General features: G+C 50.4%; 1 protein-coding gene across 1 annotated transcript; it reads left to right on the forward strand.

Annotated features, from left to right (window-relative positions):
• The first annotated feature begins 1961 nt into the window (after positions 1-1961).
• Positions 1962-27695, forward strand: EPOR (erythropoietin receptor). Its single transcript, XM_066593670.1, has 8 exons — positions 1962-2247; positions 16883-17009; positions 18097-18272; positions 18521-18690; positions 19819-19957; positions 20064-20151; positions 22316-22403; positions 26534-27695. Exons 1-8 carry the CDS (start codon positions 2130-2132, stop codon positions 27152-27154), a joined length of 1527 nt encoding a protein of 508 aa, XP_066449767.1. The 5' UTR covers positions 1962-2129; the 3' UTR covers positions 27155-27695.
• The last annotated feature ends 250 nt before the right edge of the window (positions 27696-27945 follow it).

Here is a 27945-nt window from a genome sequence, read left to right on the forward strand (position 1 = left end):
GTGAATGGGAGGTGTGAGACATTTATTATACAGATAAGACCCCCATCAACAGTAATTCAGGGACCATAAACTTTCACTCCCTTATCAGTGTTTAGCTAAAAATGGTTGTGTACCTCTTGTAGCAATTCTAGCCTGACGACCTTTCCCCCCCCAACAGTAATTTAGGGACCATAAAACTTTCACTCCGCTATCAGTGCCTAGACAAAAGAAGTTTGTTTGCTGTTGCAGAATTCCTTTTAAGTGCGAACCAATCACATCCATATCTGTGCCTTGTCATAAGTATCCATGTTATAAGTGTGTATAAATATGCATGCCTCTTCAGATCCAATCCATAAGCCTGAAGAAGAACCCTGCGTTGGTTCGGAAGCTGGCTATTATTACATCATGTATTTTTGTTAGCCATTAAAAGGTATCATATCTACAAGATTACGTGGTTTCTCTTGCTGAGAACAATCACATTTTGCTCTACTGGCTAACACCGTACCAGATCTTTGTTTACAGTATATGAACACACATCCGGGGGCCGGCCGATTGCGGTGGGCAGCGAACGTTGCATGTCCGGCTCTCCATGTTTCATGATACAGACTGGAATAGGAAATGCTACAATATTTTCACACCGACTATCAGCCCATGTGATAAACTGCCGTGTGAACAGTATGGCTGGCTAGATTGGGTCTGTGTGCTGTCCATGAAATACACCCTGCGAATAAACCCTAAGGGGTTGAAGGAGTTGTCCAAACCAGACAAACCCCTTTAAAAGGGCTGTTTCACGATGAAAAGCCCCTGTCCATGTGCGCTTTAGGGGCATAAGGATCTCACAGAGGGAGGACCACCTTCTGTGAGTCGGAGCGGAAGGCCCCTATGTAAGAGCAGCTTCTCCTCAGACGGATCCGGCCTGCCTGTATATTAAATGGTCAACCACTCAGTTGCGGCAGGCACCTCTAACTACAGCTGATGCTTCCAGAAGCTCGACCTGTGGTAATACGTAGCTGTCTGTGACAACCCCTCCATTGTTATCAGGTTTGGACACATCACTAGTTTCGGTAGAGGGGGTCCCTCTGTATGTAATGTAATTGCATATGGGCGGCAGGTATATCCACGACCATAGAGAACAATAAGCTCTGTCGCAGATTCCACGGTAATATAGAACATGCCGCGCTCTATTTTCTGCGAGCAGATTACACAATTCTGACCTGCTATTGCCACGCGTCAAACGCTCTCTGAATCGCAATTTCTTTCCGGTCGTGTGAGATAGGCCTTAGGCCTCATGTCCACGGGAAAAATCAGGCCCGCGCGAATTCTTCATGGAGAATCCCGCAGCGGGTCTCTCCTTTCCCACGGACATGAGGCTAAAAAGAAGAATTTACTCACCTGTCCGGGCGCTGCGGACCTGCCCTCCGTCGCGGCCGGATCTTCTTTCTTCAGCCCGGCTGATGTGCTCAGCGTGCCGGGCGCATGCGCCGGGCAGTCCATTTTTTTTTTCAACTCCTGCTCTCCCGCGCGCGGAGAGCAGAAATTCGGACGCGGGTGTACCGTGGATCCGGACGGCTTCCATAGGCTTCAATAGAAGCCTGCGGAAGACCTGCATGAAAATGGAGCATGCCGCATTTTTTTTCCCGCACACACAATCCGCGCCTCAAGGGGAAAATGACATCCGCAGGTATTTAACTACTTGCAGGTGTCCACTGCATCCCTATGGAGCGCGGATCACGCTGCAGGAAAAGGGCTGCGGATTTAAAATCTTCTTTTTACCACCTTAGGATGGTGGGCAGAATATACGCTTATATTTTTGGCAGCCTGTATCCACCACATCCCCATGATCCTAGCACGGGGGCTAAATAGAAGACAGTGGGAACATAGCGAAAAATTGCACCCTGCCCCGATTGGCGCGTGCAAAAGTAGGTATAGATCCCCTTTAAGCAAACTGCAGTAATCCAGTCTGTCATCTAACTGTAGTATTCCCATAGTCCACAGTCAGCCTTATCTCACACTGCAGAGAGCACCAGTGTCAGTGCGAGCGGGGAGATACACATACATGTACTGAGGACTACAACATGAATGCATTCAGGGGCACATGGACAGGAAAAGCCATGTGCACTAAGTAGAGGACCACGGCTGCACCCCACAACATGGATATGTCCAGGAACCCCCCAGCCCTTTACTACAGCTGTCTTCTGCTGCTCCTGTGGGTGGCGCTGTGCCATGGGGCAGAGAACCAGACAGAACTGGCCTCTCGTCTCAACGACGGTAAGTACTTGGAGACTTGGGCTTCCATTGCACTTATTTGTCCTCTCCAGTCCACTATTCATCCCAGCAGTATTGCACTTCTGATGCTTGAGAGGTCGGCCGTCCTTGTTGTTAGCCACTAGTTTAGGCAGGTACCTTCTGCAGGTACCCATAGATGTCCCATCAACACTGGCAGTCCTGGATGTGATCCTCTGTCCCAAGGATCTCTGAATGGGAAGGAGAAAAGTCAAGGACTAATTAATTGCATGGACTTGTCTGCATCGTATCACTTGCTGTAGACAGGAGTGTATGTGGCCCCTCGGGCTCTGTATGGGGGGTTTCCTTATTACTGATGTAGCTATTTGAGGGCTTATTTTTTGCGAGACATGTCATTTTTGTTATCACCATTTTGGGGTACATGTAATTTGTTGATTGACTGTTGTTCTTTTTTTTTGGGGGGGGGGGCACAGTAGAACAAGAAATACACATTGCCGTATTTCTTGAGATATTTTTGTCACGTTGTTTACAATTTGGTATAAATCTTTGGCCGCCTGCAGATGGGTGGAAATTCCGCGGTGGGATTTCTGCCGCTGGAAGCCTGCATAGGATTAATCCTATGCAGACAGCCGCAGTTTGGCCGCGCGCAATCTTGCGCGGTAAACAAACCGCGCCATGCTCTATTGTGTGCGGGGCTCGCAGAAATGTCACTCACCCGCCGCTGGCTCCGGTCTGCGCATGCGCCAGCTGCCCGGCAGCCGACACATGAAAGAGCCGGGGCCGCGGGGCGTGGGTGAGTACGCTCTGCTCTTTGCAGGCGATCGGGTCGGGTCCCGCAGCGAGAATTCTCGCTGCCGGATCCGACCCGGCCGTCTGCAGGCGGCCTTTCTCTGGGTCGGTAAAGATACGTTGAAACTAAATACAGCTAGATTTTTCTTTTAGGTTTTTATCCGCTATAAATATGTTTTCAATCTAGCATTTCAGCAGGAGCGTGTAGACTTTTATACCCACTGTGTATCCACCATTGAGTGGGATTAAGCACCCAGTGATATGGCTGTCACTAGTCGTTAAGGGGTTAATGTACTGCAAAAATGATCATTGGAGGAACCAACTTCTTAACATTGTGTCATCTGCGCTTCCTCCTGCCCAAACATTGGAGAAGACATGGAGACTCCACAACAGTATTCTCTAAAATAAGGACTTAACAGTACGTGGACTAAAGGGGTTGTGCAAGTCTGTAGCTTATTCCCATCCGCGGTATAGGAGGTAAGTCTCTGATTGGTTGGAGACTTAAGACCATTCTCAGGATCGGCGGGGGTCTCTGTGCTTCCAACAAAGTCATTTTTATGTCCGCATAAAAGATGTGATCAACAACAAAGGGTCGTTTGTTTACATGCAATGATCAGGAAGTAATGACCTTTCATTGCCAGAGACCCATTTAGACAGAACCATTATCACTCAAAATTCGCTCAAAAGCCATCTTTTGAGCGATAATCGTCTTGTCTAAATGCGCGGCCATCGTGCACTATTTACTCTTCGCTAACTTTTAGCAAGCTAAAAATCAGCGATGAGCCTTATCAGTACCGCGTGCTAAGTTCTCAGCAGGAAACCGCTGATAGTATTGTTTCAGCTGGTATCCCCCTCGGAGCTCTCAGCGGGATACTAAGCAGCTGTATGCAGAAGACTGCGCTCCTACTGTCTTCTGTATACAGCGGGAGCCAGTATTATTGTATCTTATCACCACCAGGAAGCTAGGGGTTTGACAGGGCTTGCATTGAGGAATGCCCTTGTCACGCCTCAAGCTCCCAATAGGCTGACTTCTGTAGGGTCCTAGCAGCAGCGTGTGTGTTGATTTTTGGCTGCCCTGGAGGGTTAGGGATTGTTTTCCTGTTAGGCTTACATTATTAGTTGTTAATACTTCCATGTTACAGCTGTAACATGGAAGGAAGCATTTACAGTTAATAATCTAAGGCTAACAACAAAACAATCCCTAACCCTCCAGGGCAGCCAAAAATCAATACACATAATGCAGCAATCAGTTTCCCCTTAGTAGTTCCCCTTCCATCTACCCTGCCTGCCCAACCGGTAGCCGCCACCTCCACTGACTGTGTGATGCTGCTAGTGCTGCAGGAATCCCCCTGCAGTGTGGCCTTCCCTCCGCTCCCTTACTGCCCCAGCTGAGTGTCTGCTGCCGCTAGCGGCGCTCCCGGCCTTGCCGCTGTGATCCTCGACGGACTGCACTCTACTGCCGCTACTGCCTCACAATAGTGTGGATCTCCTGCCACCGCCGCTCCAAAGAGAAGGGAGACAGACAGCAGGGAGCAGCAACAGTGGGGAGGTAACATCAGGGTTGGGGAAGAGATGGGAAACATATGCACAGGGGTGAGCGAGTTAGAGTGACACTAGCAGCGGGGAGGTTAAATCAGGGTCCGGAGCCGAAGCGGGAGAATAATACTGGCCTGCCAGGACCTGCAGGGGAGGCATCTCTGCAGCCAATGAGGTACAGGAGGTGTCACTGGCCTGTCACTCTTGTCTCCACCACTACTTCCTGGTGGTGACGAGACAAAATAATACTGTGGGAGCCTTCATTTACACACTAATAAGCTCTTAAGTAGCTACCATAATTAGCAAGAGTTTATGCAAAGTGGTCGCTCAAAACTGTCACTCAAACTGCCATTTTAGCGAATTTTGAGCGATCATCTTGCCATGTAAATGCACCTTAATTGGCAGCTACAACCACAGGGGGCAATTTTGCAGCTTTAATAGGAACCCTAACAAGTGACCATATTACAACCCCCCACAGAAAGCTCTTCACGTAGGAGGGATTGTCCAAACCTCTGTGTTTATTATCCCTTGTGTCCCTGTGGCCTCCTCGGCCTATTGATTTCCTTGGTTTATAGAGGTAGTTAGTTTACTGGATCTCCTCTTCGGCTAGTAGAAGGGTCTTGAGGTGACCTGTCTCCATGATGTCCTCCAGATGCCAGACCAGCGCAGCTCCCTGATGTGGCTCTACCACTGCACATATGGCCTAAACCTCTCAACCCTCTATCTCAGCTGGGCTCTTCTTTATACATCTCCCCCCGTTAGAGGGGTCCCTCATACCAGTGCTTTTAATGGAAAACCTCTTTAATTACTCCTTGCTTCTATCACCATGGGAATACATTCTACCTGTCTGTAGTGCTATAGGAGTTTGTGTATATGGAGAGCGTCCTTAGACGAGGCTGTGTAACAAGTGTAGGTATTCCTTGTTTGGTCCTTGTGTTGTCCTTGTATTGGTTCACAGGGGTCTGTGTGTCGTAATTTACTGCGGATCTAGAAGTGAAAGAACATTTTCCTCCTAAAGTGAAAAAAAAGTTTACAAGTTGTCCGCTTCAGTCTGGTCATGTAGCATTATAACCCTCATTCCCGTATCTCTGTATAACTTCAGTGATTCATCGTCCAGGAAGCATGGCTACCCGTATGGCGACTGTCATGGCGGCCACATTGATTGTTACTCAGGAGACCCTAAAACAGCTTGGAAGTAACTAAGTAGAACCATGGAGAAGACGATTCAGTGGCTTTTTAGGCCTCCTGCACACTGGCAGATTTGCATTGCAAAATCCGGAGCTGGCGTCCACCACCAGATTCCGCAGCAAATCCGGCCCATAGCATGCTATGGCAATACACGATTTCATGTCCACGAGCAGAAACTGATTGTGATTTTCCACTTGCGGAGAAGAAATCGCCGCATGCTTCGATGTTGTGCGAGCCCCGCACAGACGGCTTCCATTGAAGTCAATGGAAGCCGTCCGTCCCACGGCCATTCCGCAGTCATCATTGCAGAATGGTCGCGGGATCTGTGTCATCGTCTAGCGACGGCGCGGCATCATCTCTACTGCACATGTGCGCCAGCTGGCACATCCACAGCACAGGAAAGAAGACACCGGACAGGTACGCAGGGGTCACCGGGTTGAACTCCGCTGCGGTATCCTGCATGCGGGGTCCGACCCGGCCGTGTGCAGGCGGCCTTACTGGGGATTATGTTCTCACACTTCTAGAGAGGAGTGGGGGATGGGAGACCTACGTGAAGAGCAGGGGTTGGGAGACCTAGGTGAAGAGCAGGGGATGGGAGACCTAGGTGAAGAGTGGGGGATGGGAGACCTAGGTGAAGAGTGGGGGATGGGAGACATACGTGATGAGTGGGGGATGGAAGACAACTGATGAAATTGCCAAAAACAAGTTTAGAAATTTGCAATAACAAGTTTGGAGCTAAACAAAACCTCTGGGAGTAAGAAGCAAACATGTTTTGTGTCGGACCGGAGGAGGACTGTGTTAATAGACGCTCATCATAGTCCTGTAGTAGTTACCACAGGACGTCTTATCTGTCCTAGCAGCTGTACGGTACCAGGAGCGGTGCCAGGACATGCGCTGCCTTATATATCCTGTGTGCAGGGAGACGTGTAAACCTTCATATTTCATCCCAAAAGCCATAAGGTCTACGGCTTCATACAAGTTCTGATAGTCTGGCATACGTGGTGCTGCTGGAGTCGGACTTTCCATTCAATCAGGCGGCCACATTCTGTCACCCATCCCTGTTATTATGGCCTAAATGACTTCAGGTACGCATGTAAATGCAGCCATACAGAGAATATACCTGACTGTCCTATAGAGAGAAAACTGGCCCCAGGTGCCCTTTCTAATCAGCCAGATGGAGAGCACGGTTATACGGCACAGGCAGGGATGGAGGATGCCATAATGTTCAACCATGGCAGGCAATATAATGTAATCACTGATGCTGAACTATTATGTGGGCACTGATACGACAAGAGTAGCGTTGGATGGCACTTATAGCTGTAGGACGGTAATAACTATGTTATCTGATAGAAGTCGGCATGGTTTCTACACTTGGCAGTCAGTATTGGGGAAGGTGTTGTAGTATAAGCACTGTCAATGGCGCTATTATGGGGGCAGTTATATGACAGCATTGTTTGTAGCCAGTTTTACCTGGGGATTATATAGGACTTATTTCCAGGGCAGTATTACTTGGAGACTGTAAGGCACTTTTATTTATAGGACAGTATTACATGGCATTTTATTAGTAGTGTAGTACACTGTCTTCAATGTGGCTGCCGGCAGCATCGCACCACGTGCCAGGTGCATGCGAGTGCGATGCGCTGCGAGGTTTCTCCATTGAAAACACGGCCTGATATCACACTCGTCCGCGTGAAGTTAGCCCTAGGAGGTATTGGGACCTTTGAATGCGTGAGGACACTCAGGACGCACCCTACAGACCACCAGTAGAGAGGAGCGTCTGACCAGACTGTCAGGGGGTGCTGGGAGCAGTGGATGTGTGAGGGCACACAGGGTGACTGGGCTCAGGACGCCACCTACAGACTACCAGTAGAGAGGAGCGTCTGACCAGACTGTTACGAGGTGTTGGGACCAGTGGATGTGTGAGGGCACACAAGGTGACCGGGCTCAGGACGCCCCCTACAGACCACCAGTAGAGAGGACCGTCTGACCAGACTGTTAGGAGGTGTTGGGACCAGTGGATGTTTGAGGGCACACAAGGTGACTGGGCTCAGGGCGCCCCCTAGTGACCATCAGTGGGGAGGAGCGTCTGACCAGACTGTTAGGAGGTGTTAGGACCAGTGGATGTGTGAGGGCACACAAGGTGACCGGACTCAGGACCCCTGACAGACCACTAGCAGAGAGGAGCATCTGACCAGACTGTTAGGAGGTGTTGGGACCAGTGGGTGTGTGAGGGCACACAAGGTGACCGGGATCAGGATGCCCACTACAGTCACCCGTAGAGAGGAGCGTCTGACTAGACTGTTAGGAGGTGTTGGGACCAGTGGATGTGTGAGGGCACACAAGGTGACCGGGCTTAAGACGCCCCCTACAGACCACCAGTAGAGAGGATCGTCTGACCAGACTGTTAGGAGGTGTTGGGACCAGTGGATGTGTGAGGGCACACAAGGTGATCGGGCTTAAGACGCCCCCTACAGACCACCAGTAGAGAGGATCGTCTGACCAGACTGTTAGGAGGTGTTGGGACCAGTGGATGTGTGAGGGCACACAAGGTGACCGGGCTCAGGACGCCCCCTACAGACCACCAGTAGAGAGGATCGTCTGACCAGACTGTTAGGAGGTGTTGGGACCAGTGGATGTGTGAGGGCACACAAGGTGATCGGGCTTAAGACGCCCCCTACAGACCACCAGTAGAGAGGATCGTCTGACCAGACTGTTAGGAGGTGTTAGGACCAGTGGATGTGTGAGGGCACACAAGGTGACCGGGCTCAGGACCCCTGACAGACCACTAGCAGAGAGGAGCATCTGACCAGACTGTTAGGAGGTGTTGGGACCAGTGGGTGTGTGAGGGCACACAAGGTGACCGGGCTCAGGATGCCCACTACAGACCACCTGTAGAGAGGAGCGTCTGACCAGACTGTTAGGAGATGTTGGGACCGGTGGATGAGGGCACACAAGGTGACCGGGCTCAGGACGATCCCTACAGACCACCAGTAGAGGGGAGCGTCTGACCAGACTGTCAGGGGGTGCTGGGACCAGTGGATGTATGAGGGCACAGAAGGTGACCGGGCTCAGGACCCCTGACAGACCACTAGCAGAGAGGAGCATCTGACCAGACTGTTAGGAGGTGTTGGGACCAGTGGGTGTGTGAGGGCACACAAGGTGACCGGGATCAGGATGCCCACTACAGTCACCCGTAGAGAGGAGCGTCTGACTAGACTGTTAGGAGGTGTTGGGACCAGTGGATGTGTGAGGGCACACAAGGTGATCGGGCTTAAGACGCCCCCTACAGACCACCAGTAGAGAGGATCGTCTGACCAGACTGTTAGGAGGTGTTGGGACCAGTGGATGTGTGAGGGCACACAAGGTGATCGGGCTTAAGACGCCCCCTACAGACCACCAGTAGAGAGGATCGTCTGACCAGACTGTTAGGAGGTGTTGGGACCAGTGGATGTGTGAGGGCACACAAGGTGACCGGGCTCAGGACGCCCCCTACAGACCACCAGTAGAGAGGATCGTCTGACCAGACTGTTAGGAGGTGTTGGGACCAGTGGATGTGTGAGGGCACACAAGGTGATCGGGCTTAAGACGCCCCCTACAGACCACCAGTAGAGAGGATCGTCTGACCAGACTGTTAGGAGGTGTTAGGACCAGTGGATGTGTGAGGGCACACAAGGTGACCGGGCTCAGGACCCCTGACAGACCACTAGCAGAGAGGAGCATCTGACCAGACTGTTAGGAGGTGTTGGGACCAGTGGGTGTGTGAGGGCACACAAGGTGACCGGGCTCAGGATGCCCACTACAGACCACCCGTAGAGAGGAGCGTCTGACCAGACTGTTAGGAGATGTTGGGACCAGTGGATGAGGGCACACAAGGTGACCGGGCTCAGGACGACCCCTACAGACCTCCATTAGAGGGGAGCGTCTGACCAGAAGGGGGTGCTGGGACCAGTGGATGTATGAGGGCACACAAGGTGACCGGGCTCAGGACCCCTGACAGACCACTAGCAGAGAGGAGCATCTGACCAGACTGTTAGGAGGTGTTAGGACCAGTGGGTGTGTGAGGGCACACAAGGTGACCGGGATCAGGATGCCCACTACAGTCACCCGTAGAGAGGAGCGTCTGACTAGACTGTTAGGAGGTGTTGGGACCAGTGGATGTGTGAGGGCACACAAGGTGACCTGGCTTAGGACGCCCCCTACAGACCACCAGTAGAGAGGATCGTCTGACCAGACTGTTAGGAGGTGTTGGGACCAGTGGATGTGTGAGGGCACACAAGGTGATCGGGCTTAAGACGCCCCCTACAGACCACCAGTAGAGAGGATCGTCTGACCAGACTGTTAGGAGGTGTTGGGACCAGTGGATGTGTGAGGGCACACAAGGTGACCGGGCTTAAGACGCCCCCTACAGACCACCAGTAGAGAGGATCGTCTGACCAGACTGTTAGGAGGTGTTGGGACCAGTGGATGTGTGAGGGCACACAAGGTGATCGGGCTTAAGACGCCCCCTACAGACCACCAGTAGAGAGGATCGTCTGACCAGACTGTTAGGAGGTGTTGGGACCAGTGGATGTGTGAGGGCACACAAGGTGACCGGGCTCAGGACGCCCCCTACAGACCACCAGTAGAGAGGATCGTCTGACCAGACTGTTAGGAGGTGTTGGGACCAGTGGATGTGTGAGGGCACACAAGGTGATCGGGCTTAAGACGCCCCCTACAGACCACCAGTAGAGAGGATCGTCTGACCAGACTGTTAGGAGGTGTTAGGACCAGTGGATGTGTGAGGGCACACAAGGTGACCGGGCTCAGGACCCCTGACAGACCACTAGCAGAGAGGAGCATCTGACCAGACTGTTAGGAGGTGTTGGGACCAGTGGGTGTGTGAGGGCACACAAGGTGACCGGGCTCAGGATGCCCACTACAGACCACCTGTAGAGAGGAGCGTCTGACCAGACTGTTAGGAGATGTTGGGACCGGTGGATGAGGGCACACAAGGTGACCGGGCTCAGGACGATCCCTACAGACCACCAGTAGAGGGGAGCGTCTGACCAGACTGTCAGGGGGTGCTGGGACCAGTGGATATATGAAGGCACAGAAGGTGACCGGGCTCAGGACCCCTGACAGACCACTAGCAGAGAGGAGCATCTGACCAGACTGTTAGGAGGTGTTGGGACCAGTGGGTGTGTGAGGGCACACAAGGTGACCGGGCTCAGGATGCCCACTACAGACCACCCGTAGAGAGGAGCGTCTGACCAGACTGTTAGGAGATGTTGGGACCAGTGGATGAGGGCACACAAGGTGACCGGGCTCAGGACGACCCCTACAGACCTCCATTAGAGGGGAGCGTCTGACCAGAAGGGGGTGCTGGGACCAGTGGATGTATGAGGGCACAGAAGGTGACCGGGCTCAGGACCCCTGACAGACCACTAGCAGAGAGGAGCATCTGACCAGACTGTTAGGAGGTGTTGGGACCAGTGGGTGTGTGAGGGCACACAAGGTGACCGGGCTCAGGATGCCCACTACAGACCACCCATAGAGAGGAGCGTCTGACCAGACTGTTAGGAGATGTTGGGACCAGTGGATGAGGGCACACAAGGTGACCGGGCTCAGGACGACCCCTACAGACCTCCATTAGAGGGGAGCGTCTGACCAGAAGGGGGTGCTGGGACCAGTGGATGTATGAGGGCACACAAGGTGACCGGGCTCAGGACCCCTGACAGACCACTAGCAGAGAGGAGCATCTGACCAGACTGTTAGGAGGTGTTAGGACCAGTGGGTGTGTGAGGGCACACAAGGTGACCGGGATCAGGATGCCCACTACAGTCACCCGTAGAGAGGAGCGTCTGACTAGACTGTTAGGAGGTGTTGGGACCAGTGGATGTGTGAGGGCACACAAGGTGACCTGGCTTAGGACGCCCCCTACAGACCACCAGTAGAGAGGATCGTCTGACCAGACTGTTAGGAGGTGTTGGGACCAGTGGATGTGTGAGGGCACACAAGGTGATCGGGCTTAAGACGCCCCCTACAGACCACCAGTAGAGAGGATCGTCTGACCAGACTGTTAGGAGGTGTTGGGACCAGTGGATGTGTGAGGGCACACAAGGTGACCGGGCTTAAGACGCCCCCTACAGACCACCAGTAGAGAGGATCGTCTGACCAGACTGTTAGGAGGTGTTGGGACCAGTGGATGTGTGAGGGCACACAAGGTGATCGGGCTTAAGACGCCCCCTACAGACCACCAGTAGAGAGGATCGTCTGACCAGACTGTTAGGAGGTGTTGGGACCAGTGGATGTGTGAGGGCACACAAGGTGACCGGGCTCAGGACGCCCCCTACAGACCACCAGTAGAGAGGATCGTCTGACCAGACTGTTAGGAGGTGTTGGGACCAGTGGATGTGTGAGGGCACACAAGGTGATCGGGCTTAAGACGCCCCCTACAGACCACCAGTAGAGAGGATCGTCTGACCAGACTGTTAGGAGGTGTTAGGACCAGTGGATGTGTGAGGGCACACAAGGTGACCGGGCTCAGGACCCCTGACAGACCACTAGCAGAGAGGAGCATCTGACCAGACTGTTAGGAGGTGTTGGGACCAGTGGGTGTGTGAGGGCACACAAGGTGACCGGGCTCAGGATGCCCACTACAGACCACCTGTAGAGAGGAGCGTCTGACCAGACTGTTAGGAGATGTTGGGACCGGTGGATGAGGGCACACAAGGTGACCGGGCTCAGGACGATCCCTACAGACCACCAGTAGAGGGGAGCGTCTGACCAGACTGTCAGGGGGTGCTGGGACCAGTGGATATATGAAGGCACAGAAGGTGACCGGGCTCAGGACCCCTGACAGACCACTAGCAGAGAGGAGCATCTGACCAGACTGTTAGGAGGTGTTGGGACCAGTGGGTGTGTGAGGGCACACAAGGTGACCGGGCTCAGGATGCCCACTACAGACCACCCGTAGAGAGGAGCGTCTGACCAGACTGTTAGGAGATGTTGGGACCAGTGGATGAGGGCATACAAGGTGACCGGGCTCAGGACGACCCCTACAGACCTCCATTAGAGGGGAGCGTCTGACCAGAAGGGGGTGCTGGGACCAGTGGATGTATGAGGGCACAGAAGGTGACCGGGCTCAGGACCCCTGACAGACCACTAGCAGAGAGGAGCATCTGACCAGACTGTTAGGAGGTGTTAGGACCAGTGGGTGTGTGAGGGCACACAAGGTGACCGGGATCAGGATGCCCACTACAGTCACCCGTAGAGAGGAGCGTCTGACTAGACTGTTAGGAGGTGTTGGGACCAGTGGATGTGTGAGGGCACACAAGGTGACCTGGCTTAGGACGCCCCCTATAGACCACCAGTAGAGAGGATCGTCTGACCAGACTGTTAGGAGGTGTTGGGACCAGTGGATGTGTGAGGGCACACAAGGTGATCGGGCTTAAGACGCCCCCTACAGACCACCAGTAGAGAGGATCGTCTGACCAGACTGTTAGGAGGTGTTGGGACCAGTGGATGTGTGAGGGCACACAAGGTGACCGGGCTCAGGACGCCCCCTACAGACCACCAGTAGAGAGGAGCGTCTGACCAGACTGTTAGGAGGTGTTGGGACCAGTGGATGTGTGAGGGCACACAAGGTGACCGGGCTCAGGACGCCCCCTACAGACCACCAGTAGAGAGGATCGTCTGACCAGACTGTTAGGAGGTGTTGGGACCAGTGGGTGTGTGAGGGCACACAAGGTGACCGGGCTCAGGATGCCCACTACAGACCACCCGTAGAGAGGAGCGTCTGACCAGACTGTTAGGAGATGTTGGGACCAGTGGATGAGGGCACACAAGGTGACCGGGCTCAGGACGACCCCTACAGACCTCCATTAGAGGGGAGCGTCTGACCAGAAGGGGGTGCTGGGACCAGTGGATGTATGAGGGCACACAAGGTGACCGGGCTCAGGACCCCTGACAGACCACTAGCAGAGAGGAGCATCTGACCAGACTGTTAGGAGGTGTTAGGACCAGTGGGTGTGTGAGGGCACACAAGGTGACCGGGATCAGGATGCCCACTACAGTCACCCGTAGAGAGGAGCGTCTGACTAGACTGTTAGGAGGTGTTGGGACCAGTGGATGTGTGAGGGCACACAAGGTGACCTGGCTTAGGACGCCCCCTACAGACCACCAGTAGAGAGGATCGTCTGACCAGACTGTTAGGAGGTGTTGGGACCAGTGGATGTGTGAGGGCACACAAGGTGATCGGGCTTAAGACGCCCCCTACAGACCACCAGTAGAGAGGATCGTCTGACCAGACTGTTAGGAGGTGTTGGGACCAGTGGATGTGTGAGGGCACACAAGGTGACCGGGATCAGGATGCCCACTACAGTCACCCGTAGAGAGGAGCGTCTGACTAGACTGTTAGGAGGTGTTGGGACCAGTGGATGTGTGAGGGCACACAAGGTGACCTGGCTTAGGACGCCCCCTACAGACCACCAGTAGAGAGGATCGTCTGACCAGACTGTTAGGAGGTGTTGGGACCAGTGGATGTGTGAGGGCACACAAGGTGACCGGGCTCAGGACGCCCCCTACAGACCACCAGTAGAGAGGAGCGTCTGACCAGACTGTTAGGAGGTGTTGGGACCAGTGGATGTGTGAGGGCACACAAGGTGACCGGGCTCAGGACACCCCCTACAGACCACCAGTAGAGAGGATCGTCTGACCAGACTGTTAGGAGGTGTTAGGACCAGTGGATGTGTGAGGGCACACAAGGTGACCGGGCTTAAGACGCCCCCTATAGACCACCAGTAGAGAGGATCGTCTGACCAGACTGTTAGGAGGTGTTAGGACCAGTGGATGTGTGAGGGCACACAAGGTGACCGGGCTCAGGACGCCCCCTACAGACCACCAGTAGAGAGGAGCGTCTGACCAGACTGTTAGGAGGTGTTGGGACCAGTGGATGTGTGAGGGCACACAAGGTGACCGGGCTCAGGACACCCCCTACAGACCACCAGTAGAGAGGATCGTCTGACCAGACTGTTAGGAGGTGTTAGGACCAGTGGATGTGTGAGGGCACACAAGGTGACCGGGCTTAAGACGCCCCCTATAGACCACCAGTAGAGAGGATCGTCTGACCAGACTGTTAGGAGGTGTTGGGACCAGTGGATGTGTGAGGGCACACAAGGTGACCGGGCTCAGGACGCCCCCGATAGACCACTCGTAGAGAGGATCGTCTGATCGTCCGACGAGCATGAGCCACTGCAACCTATTTCGTTGTCCGCCATCCAGAGACAGGGGGCGCCATTGTTACAGACCCTGTGTCTGTGAGAACCATTTCCAGGCGCTTGGCTGAAGGACATTTGGTCTCACAGCGCCCATTACGTGTACGGCCTTTGACACCTACCATCGCCAATGAAACTGGACGCTACAGAGTGGAACTGACTTCTGTTCAGCAGCGAATCCAGGGTTAGTTTGGGCGCTGACGACAGACGTGTTTGTGTCTGGAGTTCTCGGGGTGTGCACCTCAATCCGCTCTTTGCTGTGGAGTAGCACACTGCCCCCTGCTGGTGTGATGGTATGGGAAACCATCACATACAACAGTCGGTCCCCCCTAGTAGTGGTACGAGGGACAATGACAGTTTACCGATATGTTCAGGACGTCCTGCAGCCACACGTGTTCCTTTCGGCTTCCAAGAGGCAACAGGATAATGCTCGGCCGCACACACAAGGGGGTCACAGGAGCCCCCACAACATTGTCACACTTCTATGGCTGCCCGAAGCCAGATTTATCTCCAATAGAACATGTATGGGACCATGTGAGATGCCAACTTCCACAGCCTACAAGTGTATGATCTATTCTAGAGGATTAGTTACAGCAAATGTGGAGCAATATACTAAAGAAAACCTGAAGCCTCCATGCCCGTCTGAATTACATCTTGTATCCAAGCTAGAGGTGATACAACAGGGTACTAGAGCCTCCATGCCCATCCGTATGACATCTTGTAACCAAGCTAGAGGCGGTACAACAGGGTACTAGAGCCTCCATGCCCATCCATATCACATCTTGTATCCAAGCTAGAGGCGGTACAACAGGGTACTAGAGCCTCCCTACAAGGGGTCGGGTCTCCACAGTCTTTTGCTCCGATGTTGTAATCAGTCACTTATAACAAGGTTACAGTCCTAGAGAACGTTTCACCCCATCCAACAACGTCTACAGGAGGGATTGTTCTGACAATGATTGTATTATTTGGGGACTGTGTAGTGCTTTTACTTGCAGGGCAGTATTGCTTGGGGACTGAATGACTTCCGTTGCCCCTATAGAGATATGTCTACACGGTGCAGATTAATGTATATTTCCCGTGCAGACTGTCCGCATGGAAAATCCACAGTATTTACAGCAGCAGTAAAGCAGATGAGATTTTAAAAATCCTGTCCCCATGCTGAGGAGAGTATCTTCTGTGGAAAATGACCTGCGGAATGGATTTTGGACCCGCAGTATGTCCATTATATCAGTGGAGTTTAGGTGCGGATTCCTCCTCCTCCTCAAATGAAGGGGTGAATTCTGCACCAAAATCTGAATTAAAATCCAAACCAATTTTTTAAAGCCTCCATGATGTTTTCATAGAATACTATTATTATCTTCCTATTTCTTATCTTTCATCCTCCCTCAGAGGTCTCTGCACCGCTGGCTCCTAACAAGCTGATTAGACGGGTCGCTCTACCTGAGCCTGGGAGGGTCACTAGACCTCAGATGCACAGAGTCAGTCTGCACAGCGTCACCCGTGGAGAAGTGAGGGCTCCGCATTAGCCGGCGGGTGGAGAGTTCCTCAAGGAAATAGAATCTCCAGACAAAATTATATTGAGTAATGTTTTTTTTGGGTTATGTTTTAATCTTTTTTTTCTCACAGTGTTAGGCCTCATACTAGCGTGTGTGAGTGCGCATTACGCCGTAGTTTTCACGCAGGAGTACATAGCAGTGTCAGTTCCTATCGTGGTGCCGGATCACACAACTCTAGTCTTTGTGCGGTCATGTAGTGTCGCAGTCCACAGCTTGTAGGATGATCAGGCTATTAATATTGCTGCAAGGAGTTGGGACTATTTACAAGCCGTAGACATGATTGTTACAGAAGCCACATGCCAAACAACCGACCTTCTTCCTCTCTTATGTCCACAGTGTACGACGTCATTGAAGATAAGTCAGTGAACCCTTTCTGCTTCACAGTTACCTTGTACGATCTTACGTGTTTCTGGGAAAGTGACACATCAAATGCCTCCAGATATGAGTTCAACTACCATAAGTCGTGAGTATCAGAGCCATACTTCAAGATTCGAGGAGAAGCTTTTCCTTTGCATATCACATGCCTAACTTGTATAGAGGAAAGCTATACACATTCCTTTGTAAGAAAGAAGGGACTTCAGAGTGGGAGAGAACTTATGGCTATACTCCAGCAGTGTACATCCAGTCCTGGCCGGTGTACGATAATATATATAGCCATCATGTCTATTCACTTCAATGGGAGATGTGCCTGCAATACCACACTGAGCCACTGCACAATATATGGAGTTACCTGCTTCCTGTTCCATACAGGTCGGTTGGCTGTGGTCCTGGCTGGTAGACCCCCAACGATCAGCTAGCTCATCAATTTTTAGGACCTCGAAAAACTCGTTATAAGGGTTGTACCAAAATTACAAAGTATCTTGCTGATCAGAGGGGGCCTCTTCCCACCGATCCTGAGAATAGGGGTCTTGTGTCGCCCTCTTCTTGGCACTGCAGGACATTGCACTGAATGAAGCACTGGCCAAGCATGCTTGGTTATCGCTCCATTCATTTCAATGGGGCTGACAGATCTACCTGAGCACTTGCTGCTCGGCTATCTTCGGCAGTCCGATTGAATATGAACGGAGCTCCATTCATTCTCCTCTTCACTGCAGGGGGTGCGGTGAGTAAAATGGGTGATAGGGGATCCCTTTCCTTGGAATTAGTGTGGGTCTCAGCAGTGAGAACCCCACCAATCAGCAAGTTTGTATTGGGGATCATTTGTAATACCTGTACCACCTGATTGGGCTGCAGGTAGCGCTTCGTACCAGTAGTGACAAGGACAGCAGCACAATGCAGAACTAGAGAAGCCAGGAAGGAGTAGATGTCTCCAGGCCCGTTCTTGGGGTGTCTCGCTGTTCCTCTCCGGCGCTCCTGTTGTCACTTTCATTTGCACCAAAGCAGGAGAAATGGATCCACAATCACTTCTGCTTCCTAACTGGGCAGACTGATATCCTGATGTGACTCGGGGTTACACCGGGATGTGCAAGTGTTCCTGTCATTTTTTTGAGCAATGTATTAGTGCTTGAAGGACAACCATACGATATAAATGTTTTTCTTCTCTTTTCCAGTGTGACGAAAGTTTGCAGCTTATTGACGGTGGCTGCTACCAATGGCACCTGGTGGCATCTGTGTCGGTTTCCCGTTGAAGTGATTGACTTATTTAGTCTCGATCCTTTTAATATCACAGTGAAAGATAAGTGGAAGAGGAAGAGCTTCAGCCGAACCTGCACAACAGAAAAAGTTGGTAAGAAACCGTTCCCCAGGTCCACGTGTGTTACATCACGGTGAATCAACATACCTGTATATAATGTATATACACACAAACTCCAGGTATACAGGAATCTCATAGATATACTCGGTAACCCATGTACCTGCAAGTAGAGGGGGTATTATGTATATCGCCTGCTCCACCCACACTGGATCCCGATCCCCGAGGTAATCTACATTCTTCATTGTCTCTGCTCATACGTGCCATTTTCTTTCTCTGTGAAGTTTACCTGGAGCCCATTAAAAACATCACAGTAGAAGAGCAGCGGGAACCGCTGGGATTGCTGATCACAGTGAACGACGCTGTTATACCAATGCTGTCCACTTCCATGATATATGAGGTGAAATATGCGAGTGAAGAAAGTGATGTTCAGAAGAACAAGCTATTTGAAATGGTAAGAACAAGAGGTACATGCGTTCATATACACTGAGTGACCCCTGTATTAGAGCCCCGGCCCTTTCACAATTGGCGCTTCCCTGTAAGGACATTATCCCCGTGACCCCGGAGTGCAGCATAAAATCACATGACAAGTTCTCCGTGGATCAGTTTCAGTATGAATTACTGACCCATTAGATAGGGAAATCCAGCGATCTGAGCGACTTCCAACGAGGCCGGTCGTTGGTGCTGGACTAGCCGGGGCCGGGATGTCACTGCCGACCGTGAGGGTGTTGTCTCCTGTAACAGTGTGGAGGGTATACCCAGAATGGGGTGATCAAGGAAGACTTCCAGCAAAAGGGAATCCTGTGGGTGGAAACAACCCGTTGCTGAAAGGGGTCAGAGGAGGATGTCAGGGACATTTCCACTGAATACAACGCTTGTGCTCCAACCATTTTTTATTAGGATGTATAACTCAACGTTCACGGATAGCACAGATTGGCTATAGCCACAGACGACCAGTTCCAGCACCATTGTGCTAGGGGCTCATGCCCATGACCGTGTTTTCATCGCATATTTCGCGTATGTTGTATCCACACGTGATGAAAGGGACTTTCATTGATCCACGCAAACCGGTGTGTAGACACTGCGTATCAATACGCAAGAGAAACAAATCGTAGCATGCTCTATTTCTACGATTGCATGTGATTCGTAAGCAGCGTTTCATGCATACGGCCGCGGGCATGAGCCCTAAGAGATTAATCCAGGCTTCTGTGGCACGGTGCTGTTGGGAGGGTCAGAGTTTGGCGTAAGCAGAATGAATTGATGATCCCTTGTTAGCTGGTCAGAACACGTCAGCACCTCCGTCTAATCTGTGGCAACTACAAGAAGCTTCCTGTCCGCAGGGGCCGATATTCCTGCAGAATGATGTCATTACTTAGTGGAGTCTACACCACGATGGATTGCTGTAGTTACGAAGGCCAGTGGAGCCCAACGTGCTACTAGATGGGGGTCTCTAATAAAGTAACCGTTCAGTGTATGATTAGGATAATGTACAGTAGCTGTATCATGAGATCAGTATACAGTGTAGTGAGATCAGTATATACATGATTCAATTTATAATTGCTGCCCTCTTCGTTACAATCAGGTAAATGGGCAGGAGGGGCTTTTCCTCCTTGATGTTCTTAGACGCAATTTGTACACGATCGGTGTGAGGGTCAAAGTAGGTGGCGAATATGGTGGCTACTGGAGTCAGTGGACAAATGTTCATTTCCAGACATCAAACGGTGAGTACACAAAGTGATCCGGCTCTAGAAACCACCAGAGCTGCTATAGAAGATAGTCACTGGGAAAACAACTGGTCATTGCTGACTTCTTTCCGTATGTTCTCAGCTGTGGACGCTCTTTACGTTACGCTGTATGTGATTGCCGGACTGATCCCCATTGTTGCCGTTGTCCTGCTAATTACATATCAGAGAAGGTAGGTGACATTTTTGAAGCCTCTTAGAATGTGATAAGACAACAGGCATAAATTGTAACTGCTGGACCCTAATGCAAAGTCTGTAACAAGGCCCCAAACTCTAATGCTAATTATGTGAGGAAGAGAGACTATGGGCCTCTAAGGTGGGGGAACCCCTCGGGAAGGTAGGTTAGAGACCAAATGCCCAATGCAGTAAGCAGTGATAACTTGATTTGACAGCGACACAGTCTTGAGAACTTTGCAACACTGTTGAGGTGTTGTAGCCCTTGTGGGATCCAGTTACTGTCTCTTTAAGCACACGGCAGGCCTGGGGCGACTCCAGGGACCCACTAATCAGTACACAGAAATATACAGTCACAGTCTTTATGGTATAAATGCAGGTCACTAACTGGAACTCCCTCAGCAATCAATCCCAAGGCTCCAAGGCCTTCCTCAAAGCTCACACCTCGGGCTGCACCCAGTGTCTTACACAGACCTGTCAAACTTCCTGCACACTCCGACCACAGCGCCAACAACATCTACCGCACTTGCGTGTACCAGGTACAGGCATCATCTGGCAGAGCGAGACTTGTCTTACTATTTGTCCAATAGACTCACGTGCCCCACTTCGCATGATGACTGGTTATTCCAACTTATAACTGTCACCAGGGATGGAGACCACACACAGCATGTCCCCGAGGGTCACAACAGGGCCGGTAACCAAACAGATTAAACAGTTGCACATAAACACATCAGCTGCTTACAACATTTTCCTCAATGAACAAGGCTGGTTCCTTCACCCCCTACAAAGGGTTAAGGGTTCAGTTGCAACTGCTTCCTCTGCACCCACTATACGAGGGGCTGCTGATACGTCTTTGGCTTTACCCAGAAAGAAAAGAGAAGATGAAACTTTACATTTCTTCCACATCCTCTCCACTGATGCCAACCCACTTCTTACATCGGTATTCCAAGTTCTGTAAGCCTTGCAAAAAGAAGGATTTCGGTTGTGCCTCAAACCAGTCATCCGTAGCAGCCATGGCATCAGAAATGGTGTGAAATTTGGTACCGTTGAGGTGTTTCTTCAGGTTTGGAAACAGATGATAGTCGGAGGGAGCTAGATCTGGTGAATAAGGTGGGTGGTCAACCAGCTGGAAGCCTAGCTCCACCAGTTTTGCCGTGGTGGCTTGTGCAGTGTGAGCGGAGGCATTGTCTTGCAGGAACAAGATTCCTTTGGACAGCTTGCCGCACCTTCTGGCCTTCAGAGCTGCCTTCAATTGGTCCAAAAGTTCAATGTAATACGTTGCATTGATGGTGGAACCATTGTGAAGGTAGTCCACTAGCAGCTCGCCCTCCTCATCTCTGAACACAGACGCCATCACCTTAGTGGCTGACCTTCTTTGGGCGAGGAGAACCACTGTGCCTCCACTCCTGATTGCTCCTTGGTTTTAGGGTCATACAAATAAATCCAGGTCTCATCCATGGTGACCAGTCGATCCAGGAAGTTCTCATCAGTCTGGAAACGCTGACAAATGGACCAGGGAAGTTTTCACTCGATGCTTTTCTGATCTGTCGTCAAACATTTGGGGACCCACTGTGCAGATCGCTTCTTCATGTTCAGATGTTCATGGATAATGACACAAACACGTTCACCAGAAATCCCCATGATGTCCGCTATTCCTGCAGCCGAAATTGTCCGATTCTCCAGTATGAGGTTGTGCGCAGCATCGATGATCTCCGGAACAACAACCTCTCTCGGTCGTCCAGGACGTTCCTCATCATTGGGGCTGAAGTGGCCCGTTTTAAATTTGGCAACCCAGTTCTTAACTGTAGAATATGAAGGGCATTGATCCCCCGATGTCTGCCACATATCACCATGAATATCCTTCGCAGACTTTCCTTGCAGAAACAAGACTTTTATCACTCCTCTGCTCTCATTTGCTGTGAACATCACCTTAGACTCCGCCATGTTGTTTTCCCGCGTGCCGAGATCACTGTTGCCATAAGCTACAAAGACAACATTTTGAATACATATATTAGACATATGAGGCTTTCATGTGATGTAACATTCGTTACCATAGAAACAAAAAGAGAACACAAAGCCAAAGACTTATCAGCACCCCCTCGTAGTTATACCCCTGATAAGACCTAACTCAATGACAGAGACTTACCTACTATACCACCGCAGGTACCTCAAAAGGAAGATGTGGCCGAAAATCCCAAGCCCAGAACATCACTTTAAGGAGCTCTACACAACGCATAAAGGCAACTTTAAGGTACTGATAAAACCGGTGAAGATAGATATTGGTTAGATCACTGCGCAAAAGTTTAGGCAGGTGTGAAAAAAATGCTGCAGAGTAAGAATATTTTCAAAAATAGAAGTGATAGTAGTTTGTTTTGTCAATTTACAAAATGCAAAGTGACTTACTAAGGCTGAATGCCCACGGATGGCATATCGCTGCATAATGCCTGGTGAGAAACCCGCCGCGAATTCTGCATCAATGTCCGTCCATAGACATGCTGTGTTAAACGATCTCCCCTGCCCACGAGCGTCAATTAACTGCAGTTTTCCGCTCGTGGGGGAGAATCGCAGCATGTTCTATTCAGTGCAGAAAATCGCACGGACGGCTTACATTGCAGTCAACGGAAGCCGTCCGTCCCATGATACTTCCGCAGAGAGACTGTGGCAGTCTCTCTGCGTCACAGCCAGGCACGTCATGCGCGTCACTGCACATGCGGGTGAGACACTCGCGACGAATCCAGAGAGGTGAGTATAAGGTCTCTGGGGGGCGCTGGGTCTGATTCCACTGCAATATTTCGCAGGTGGAATCCGACCCGGCTGTGGGCATGAGCCCTAAAAGAGAAATCTAAATGATTGGTGTGATTGCCCTTTGCCTTCACAATAGCATCAGTTCTTTTAGGTACACTTACACACTGTTTTTGAAGGAACGCGGCAGAGAGCTTGGGGGACTAAGCACAGATCTTTCGTGGATGTTGGCTAACTCAAAACCTTCTTTCTCTTCATGTAATCCCAGACAGACTGGATGATGATGAGATCAGGGCTCTGTGGGGCCACATCATTACTTCCACGACTCCTCGTTCTTCTTTACACTGAATATATTTCTTAATTACATTGGATCAAAATTTATTCTGCAGCGGGACGACAACCCCAAACATACAACCAATCAGATGCCTCCCTGATGGTATTACATGATAGATACATCTCTGCCTGTATTTCTCAGCATTGAGGACACCATTATTCCTAAGAAAATCTCCAACTCCTCTTGCTAAAATGCAACCCAAAACTTTCAAGGAATCTCCACCATGATTCACTGCTGCCTGCAGACACTCACTATTGTACCGCTTCCCACTGTGCTTTACTGCTGCCTGCAGACACTCACTATTGTACTGCTCTCCACCATGCTTCACTGCTGCCTGCAGACACTCACTATTGTACCGCTCTCCACCATGCTTCACTGCTGCCTGCAGACACTCATTACTGTATCGCTCTCCACCATGCTTCACTGCTGCCTGCAGACACTCATTATTGTACCGCTCTCCACCATGCTTCACTGCTGCCTGCAGACACATTATTGTATAACTCTCCTCCATGCTTCACTGCTGCCTGCAAACACTTATTATTGTATTGCTCTCCAGCATACTTCACTGCTGCCTGTAGACACTCACTATTGTACCGCTCTCCACCATGCTTCACTGCTGCCTGCAGACACATTATTGTACAACTCTCCTCCATGCTTCACTGCTGCCTGTAGACACTTACTATTGTACCGCTCACCACCATGATTCACTACTACCTGCAGACACTCATTATTGTACCGTTCTCCACCATGCTTCACTGCTGCCTGCATACACTCATTATTGTACCGCTCTCCACCATGCTTCTCAGCTGCCTGCAGACACATTATTGTACAACTCTGCTCCATGCTTCACTGCTGGCTGTAGACACTTACTATTGTACCGCTCTTCGCCTTGCTTCACTGCTGCCTGCAGACACTCATTATTGTACTGCTCTCCAGCATACTTCACTGGTGCCTGCAGACACTTATTATTGTACCACTTTCCACCATGCTTCACTGCTGCCTGCAGACATTCATTATTGTACTGCTCTCCGCCTTGCTTCACTGCTGCCTGCAGACACTCATTATTGTACTGCTCTGCAGCATACTTTACTGCTGCCTGCAGATACTTATTATTGTACTGCTCTCCAGCATACTTCACTGCTGCCTGCAGACACTCATTATTGTACCGCTCTCCACCATGCTTCACAGCTGCCTGCAGACACATTATTGTACAACTCTGCTCCATGCTTCACTGCTGCCTGTACACACTCACTATTGTACCGCTCTCCGCCTTGCTTCACTGCTGCCTGCAGACACTCATTATTGTACTGCTCTCCAGCATACTTCACTGGTGCCTGCAGACACTTATTATTGTACCACTCTCCACCATGCTTCACTGCTGCCTGCAGACATTCATTATTGTACTGCTCTCCGCCTTGCTTCACTGCTGCCTGCAGACACTCATTATTGTACTGCTCTGCAGCATACTTCACTGCTGCCTGCAGACACTCATTATTGTACTGCTGTCCAGCATACTTCACTGCTGCCTGCAGACATTCATTATTGTACAGCTCTCCAGCATACTTCACTGCTGACTGCAGACACTTATTATTGTACCGCTCTCCACCATGCTTCACTGCTGCCTGCAGACACTCATTATTGTACTGCTCTCCAGCATACTTCACTGCTGCCTGCAGACACTTATTAATGTACCGCTCTCCATCATGCTTCACTGCTGCCTGCAGACACTCATTATTGTACAGCTCTCCAGCATACTTCACTGCTGCCTGCAGACACTTATTATTGTACTGCTCTCCAGCATACTTTACTGCTGCCTGCAGACACTTAATATTGTACTGCTCTCCAGCATACTTCACTGCTGCCTGCAGACACTTATTATTGTACTGCTCTCCAGCATACTTCACTGCTGCCTGCAGACACTCATTATTGTACCGCTCTCCACCATGCTTCACAGCTGCCTGCAGGCACATTATTGTACAACTCTGCTCCATGCTTCACTGCTGCCTGCAGACACTCATTATTGTACTGCTCTCCAGCATACTTCACTGCTGCCTGCAGACACTTATTATTGTACCGCTCTCCACCATGCTTCACTGCTGCCTGCAGACACTCAGTATTGTACTGCTCTCCAGCATACTTCACTGCTGCCTGCAGACACTCAGTATTGCACTGCTCTCCACCATACTTCACTGCTGCCTGCAGACACTCAATATTGTACTGCTCTCCAGCATACTTCACTGCTGCCTGCAGACACTCAGTATTGTACTGCTCTCCAGCATACTTCACTGCTGCCTGCAGACACTTATTATTGTACCGCTCTCCACCATGCTTCACTGCTGCCTACAGACACTCAGTATTGTATTGCTCTCCAGCCCTTCTGCGAACAAACTGGCTTATGTTACAGCCAAATATTTCACATTGTGACGCCTCAGTCTAGAGTGCCTGCTGCCACTTTTCTACAACCCAGTTCCTATGTTTTTGCACATAGTTGAGTTGCTTGGCCTTGTTTCTATGTTGAAGGTATGGCTTTCTGGCTGCAATTCTTCCATGAAGACCACTTCTAGCCAGACTTTTCCAAACCAAAGATGGGTGTACCTGGGACTCACTAGTTTCTACCAGTTCTTAGCTGATGACACTGATAAACATATTCCGGTTTTGAAGGGAAGTAAGCATGATGTGTCTTTCATCTGCTGCACTAAGTTTCCTTGGCCGACCGCTGCATCTACAGTCCTCAAGGTTGCCCTTTTTTGTGCTTCTTCAAAAGAGCTTGAACAGCACATCTTGAAACCCCAGTCTGCTGTGAAATCTTGGCCTGGGAGAGACCTTGCTAATAACTATCTTGTGTCTTCTTGCTGTGCTCAGTCTTGCCGTGGGGTGTGACTTGTGACATGAAACTGTCTTCCAGAACCTCACCTCCTACACAGCTGTTTCTGGTTCAGTTAATGACTGTAGTTCAACCTACATATGAAAATTATGATCATGATCACCTCTATTGTATAATTGGTCAATCACACACCTGACTAGCATCCTACAAAATCTCTGATTTTGTTCAAGATTACCAAGAAGATTTGATGCAGTTTGGGAGGTAAAGGGCCATCACACCAAATATTGATGTGATTTAGATTTCTCTTTTGTTCAGTCACTTTGCATTTCGTTAATTGACAATAATAAACTACTAACACTTCTACTTCTGAAAGCATTCTTACGCTGTAGCATTTTTCCCACACCTGCCTTAAACTTTTGCACAGAACTATAGTTTTGAGAGATTTATAAATGTGTTTCTCATTTTCCATTTCCTGTAACAGCTGTGGTTGGATCAGACGGATGCTTATCTTATGTGGATATCTAGAAATATCTTCCATGAAGGTCCATTATCTACACTGGAAGTCCTCTCAGAACTTCCTAATCTGATGCCTCCTCCTCCATCTTCAGCACCGCTGGCGCCCAAGGACAGTTACGTGACCCTAGATGACACTTTTTTGCCCCAGTTTCCAACATGGATGGTCAGTCAGAGACAAATAGATGTCCAGATGGAACTACTGAGTCCAATCGAGACTCCCTGGCAGGAGAAGATCTCCAGGAACGAGGGAAGACCAGAAGACAATAGAAAGGAGGTCCGACCTATGGAGGAGAGTGAGAGCTGTCCTATAAAGGAAAAGCCTGGCTGTCTCACCATCCAGAGAGAAGACTCCCTGAGTTCAGAAGAGGGGAAGCAGAGTCCAGGGTCCAGCTTTGAGTACACCGTCTTAGAGACGTGTAATGGGCTCTTATCTCCCAGGACACGTTCCATTCCCCCACGCCAGCCTCTGAAGTACGCTTACCTGCTCATGTCCGAATCCAGGGAAGAAAGTCCTCCACCATCTCCAAACATTTACCAGAACAGCATCTGTGCCCACTTACCTGCCCATATCAACTCTCAGTTGTGATCTTCGTGCTTCTCACATGAGGTGACACACTTGGAAGATTGTGTCCTAGACATAATGTATAGAAAGAAGTCTGAGGACTGCGCATGGTTTGTGGATACACTATGTGGATTATACATATTATAACACTATTCTGTAATAGCAGAGCAATAGATATCTCTCCTTACAAGAAAACTCCAGTCAGGAGTGAGAATTCCTCACCCCGCAGTGCTTGTACAGGCTTTGTTCTCGCTTGGCTGTTACAGTCTAGTTTCTACATTGTCGCAGCTCGTGGCTGTTATCTCCACATCCTTTCATTTCATGCCTGTTAGCATCACTGAACCTGTATATACAATACATGCATAATCACATATTTTCCGAGGCATTGAGCTGACCTAATACTGTTGTGTTGTAGCCCCGGCCTTTACATATAGCCCCATTTAGGGTACATCCCCTCATACGCCCCTGTTTATACCCCCTTTGTACCTTTTATAAGCCGCTGTGATTAGATGTTGCATTTTTTACAACTTTTTGTAATAAACTTGTTCATTTTTTTTCCTTTTTACCAAGTTGTGGTCAGTTGTGTTATTGTACTGTATACATGACAGAGTTGTGTCTTCCAGGTCACTTGTGTTGATGCACCTTTACTGCTTCATACACCCACTGTCCAGTGCCCAACGCTGCCATTAGGATTGGGAGGAAGCCGGATCTCCGCACCAGTACAGCTGATTGCTGGGTATGTGGGGCTAAAAACAGCTTGCCATCTTCGCCTGGAAATATCAGGACATTAACATAGGAAAAGTAGAGTTTCTAGA

This window comes from Eleutherodactylus coqui, chromosome 2, assembly GCF_035609145.1.
Source record: "Eleutherodactylus coqui strain aEleCoq1 chromosome 2, aEleCoq1.hap1, whole genome shotgun sequence".
NCBI classification, from domain to species: domain Eukaryota; kingdom Metazoa; phylum Chordata; class Amphibia; order Anura; family Eleutherodactylidae; genus Eleutherodactylus; species Eleutherodactylus coqui.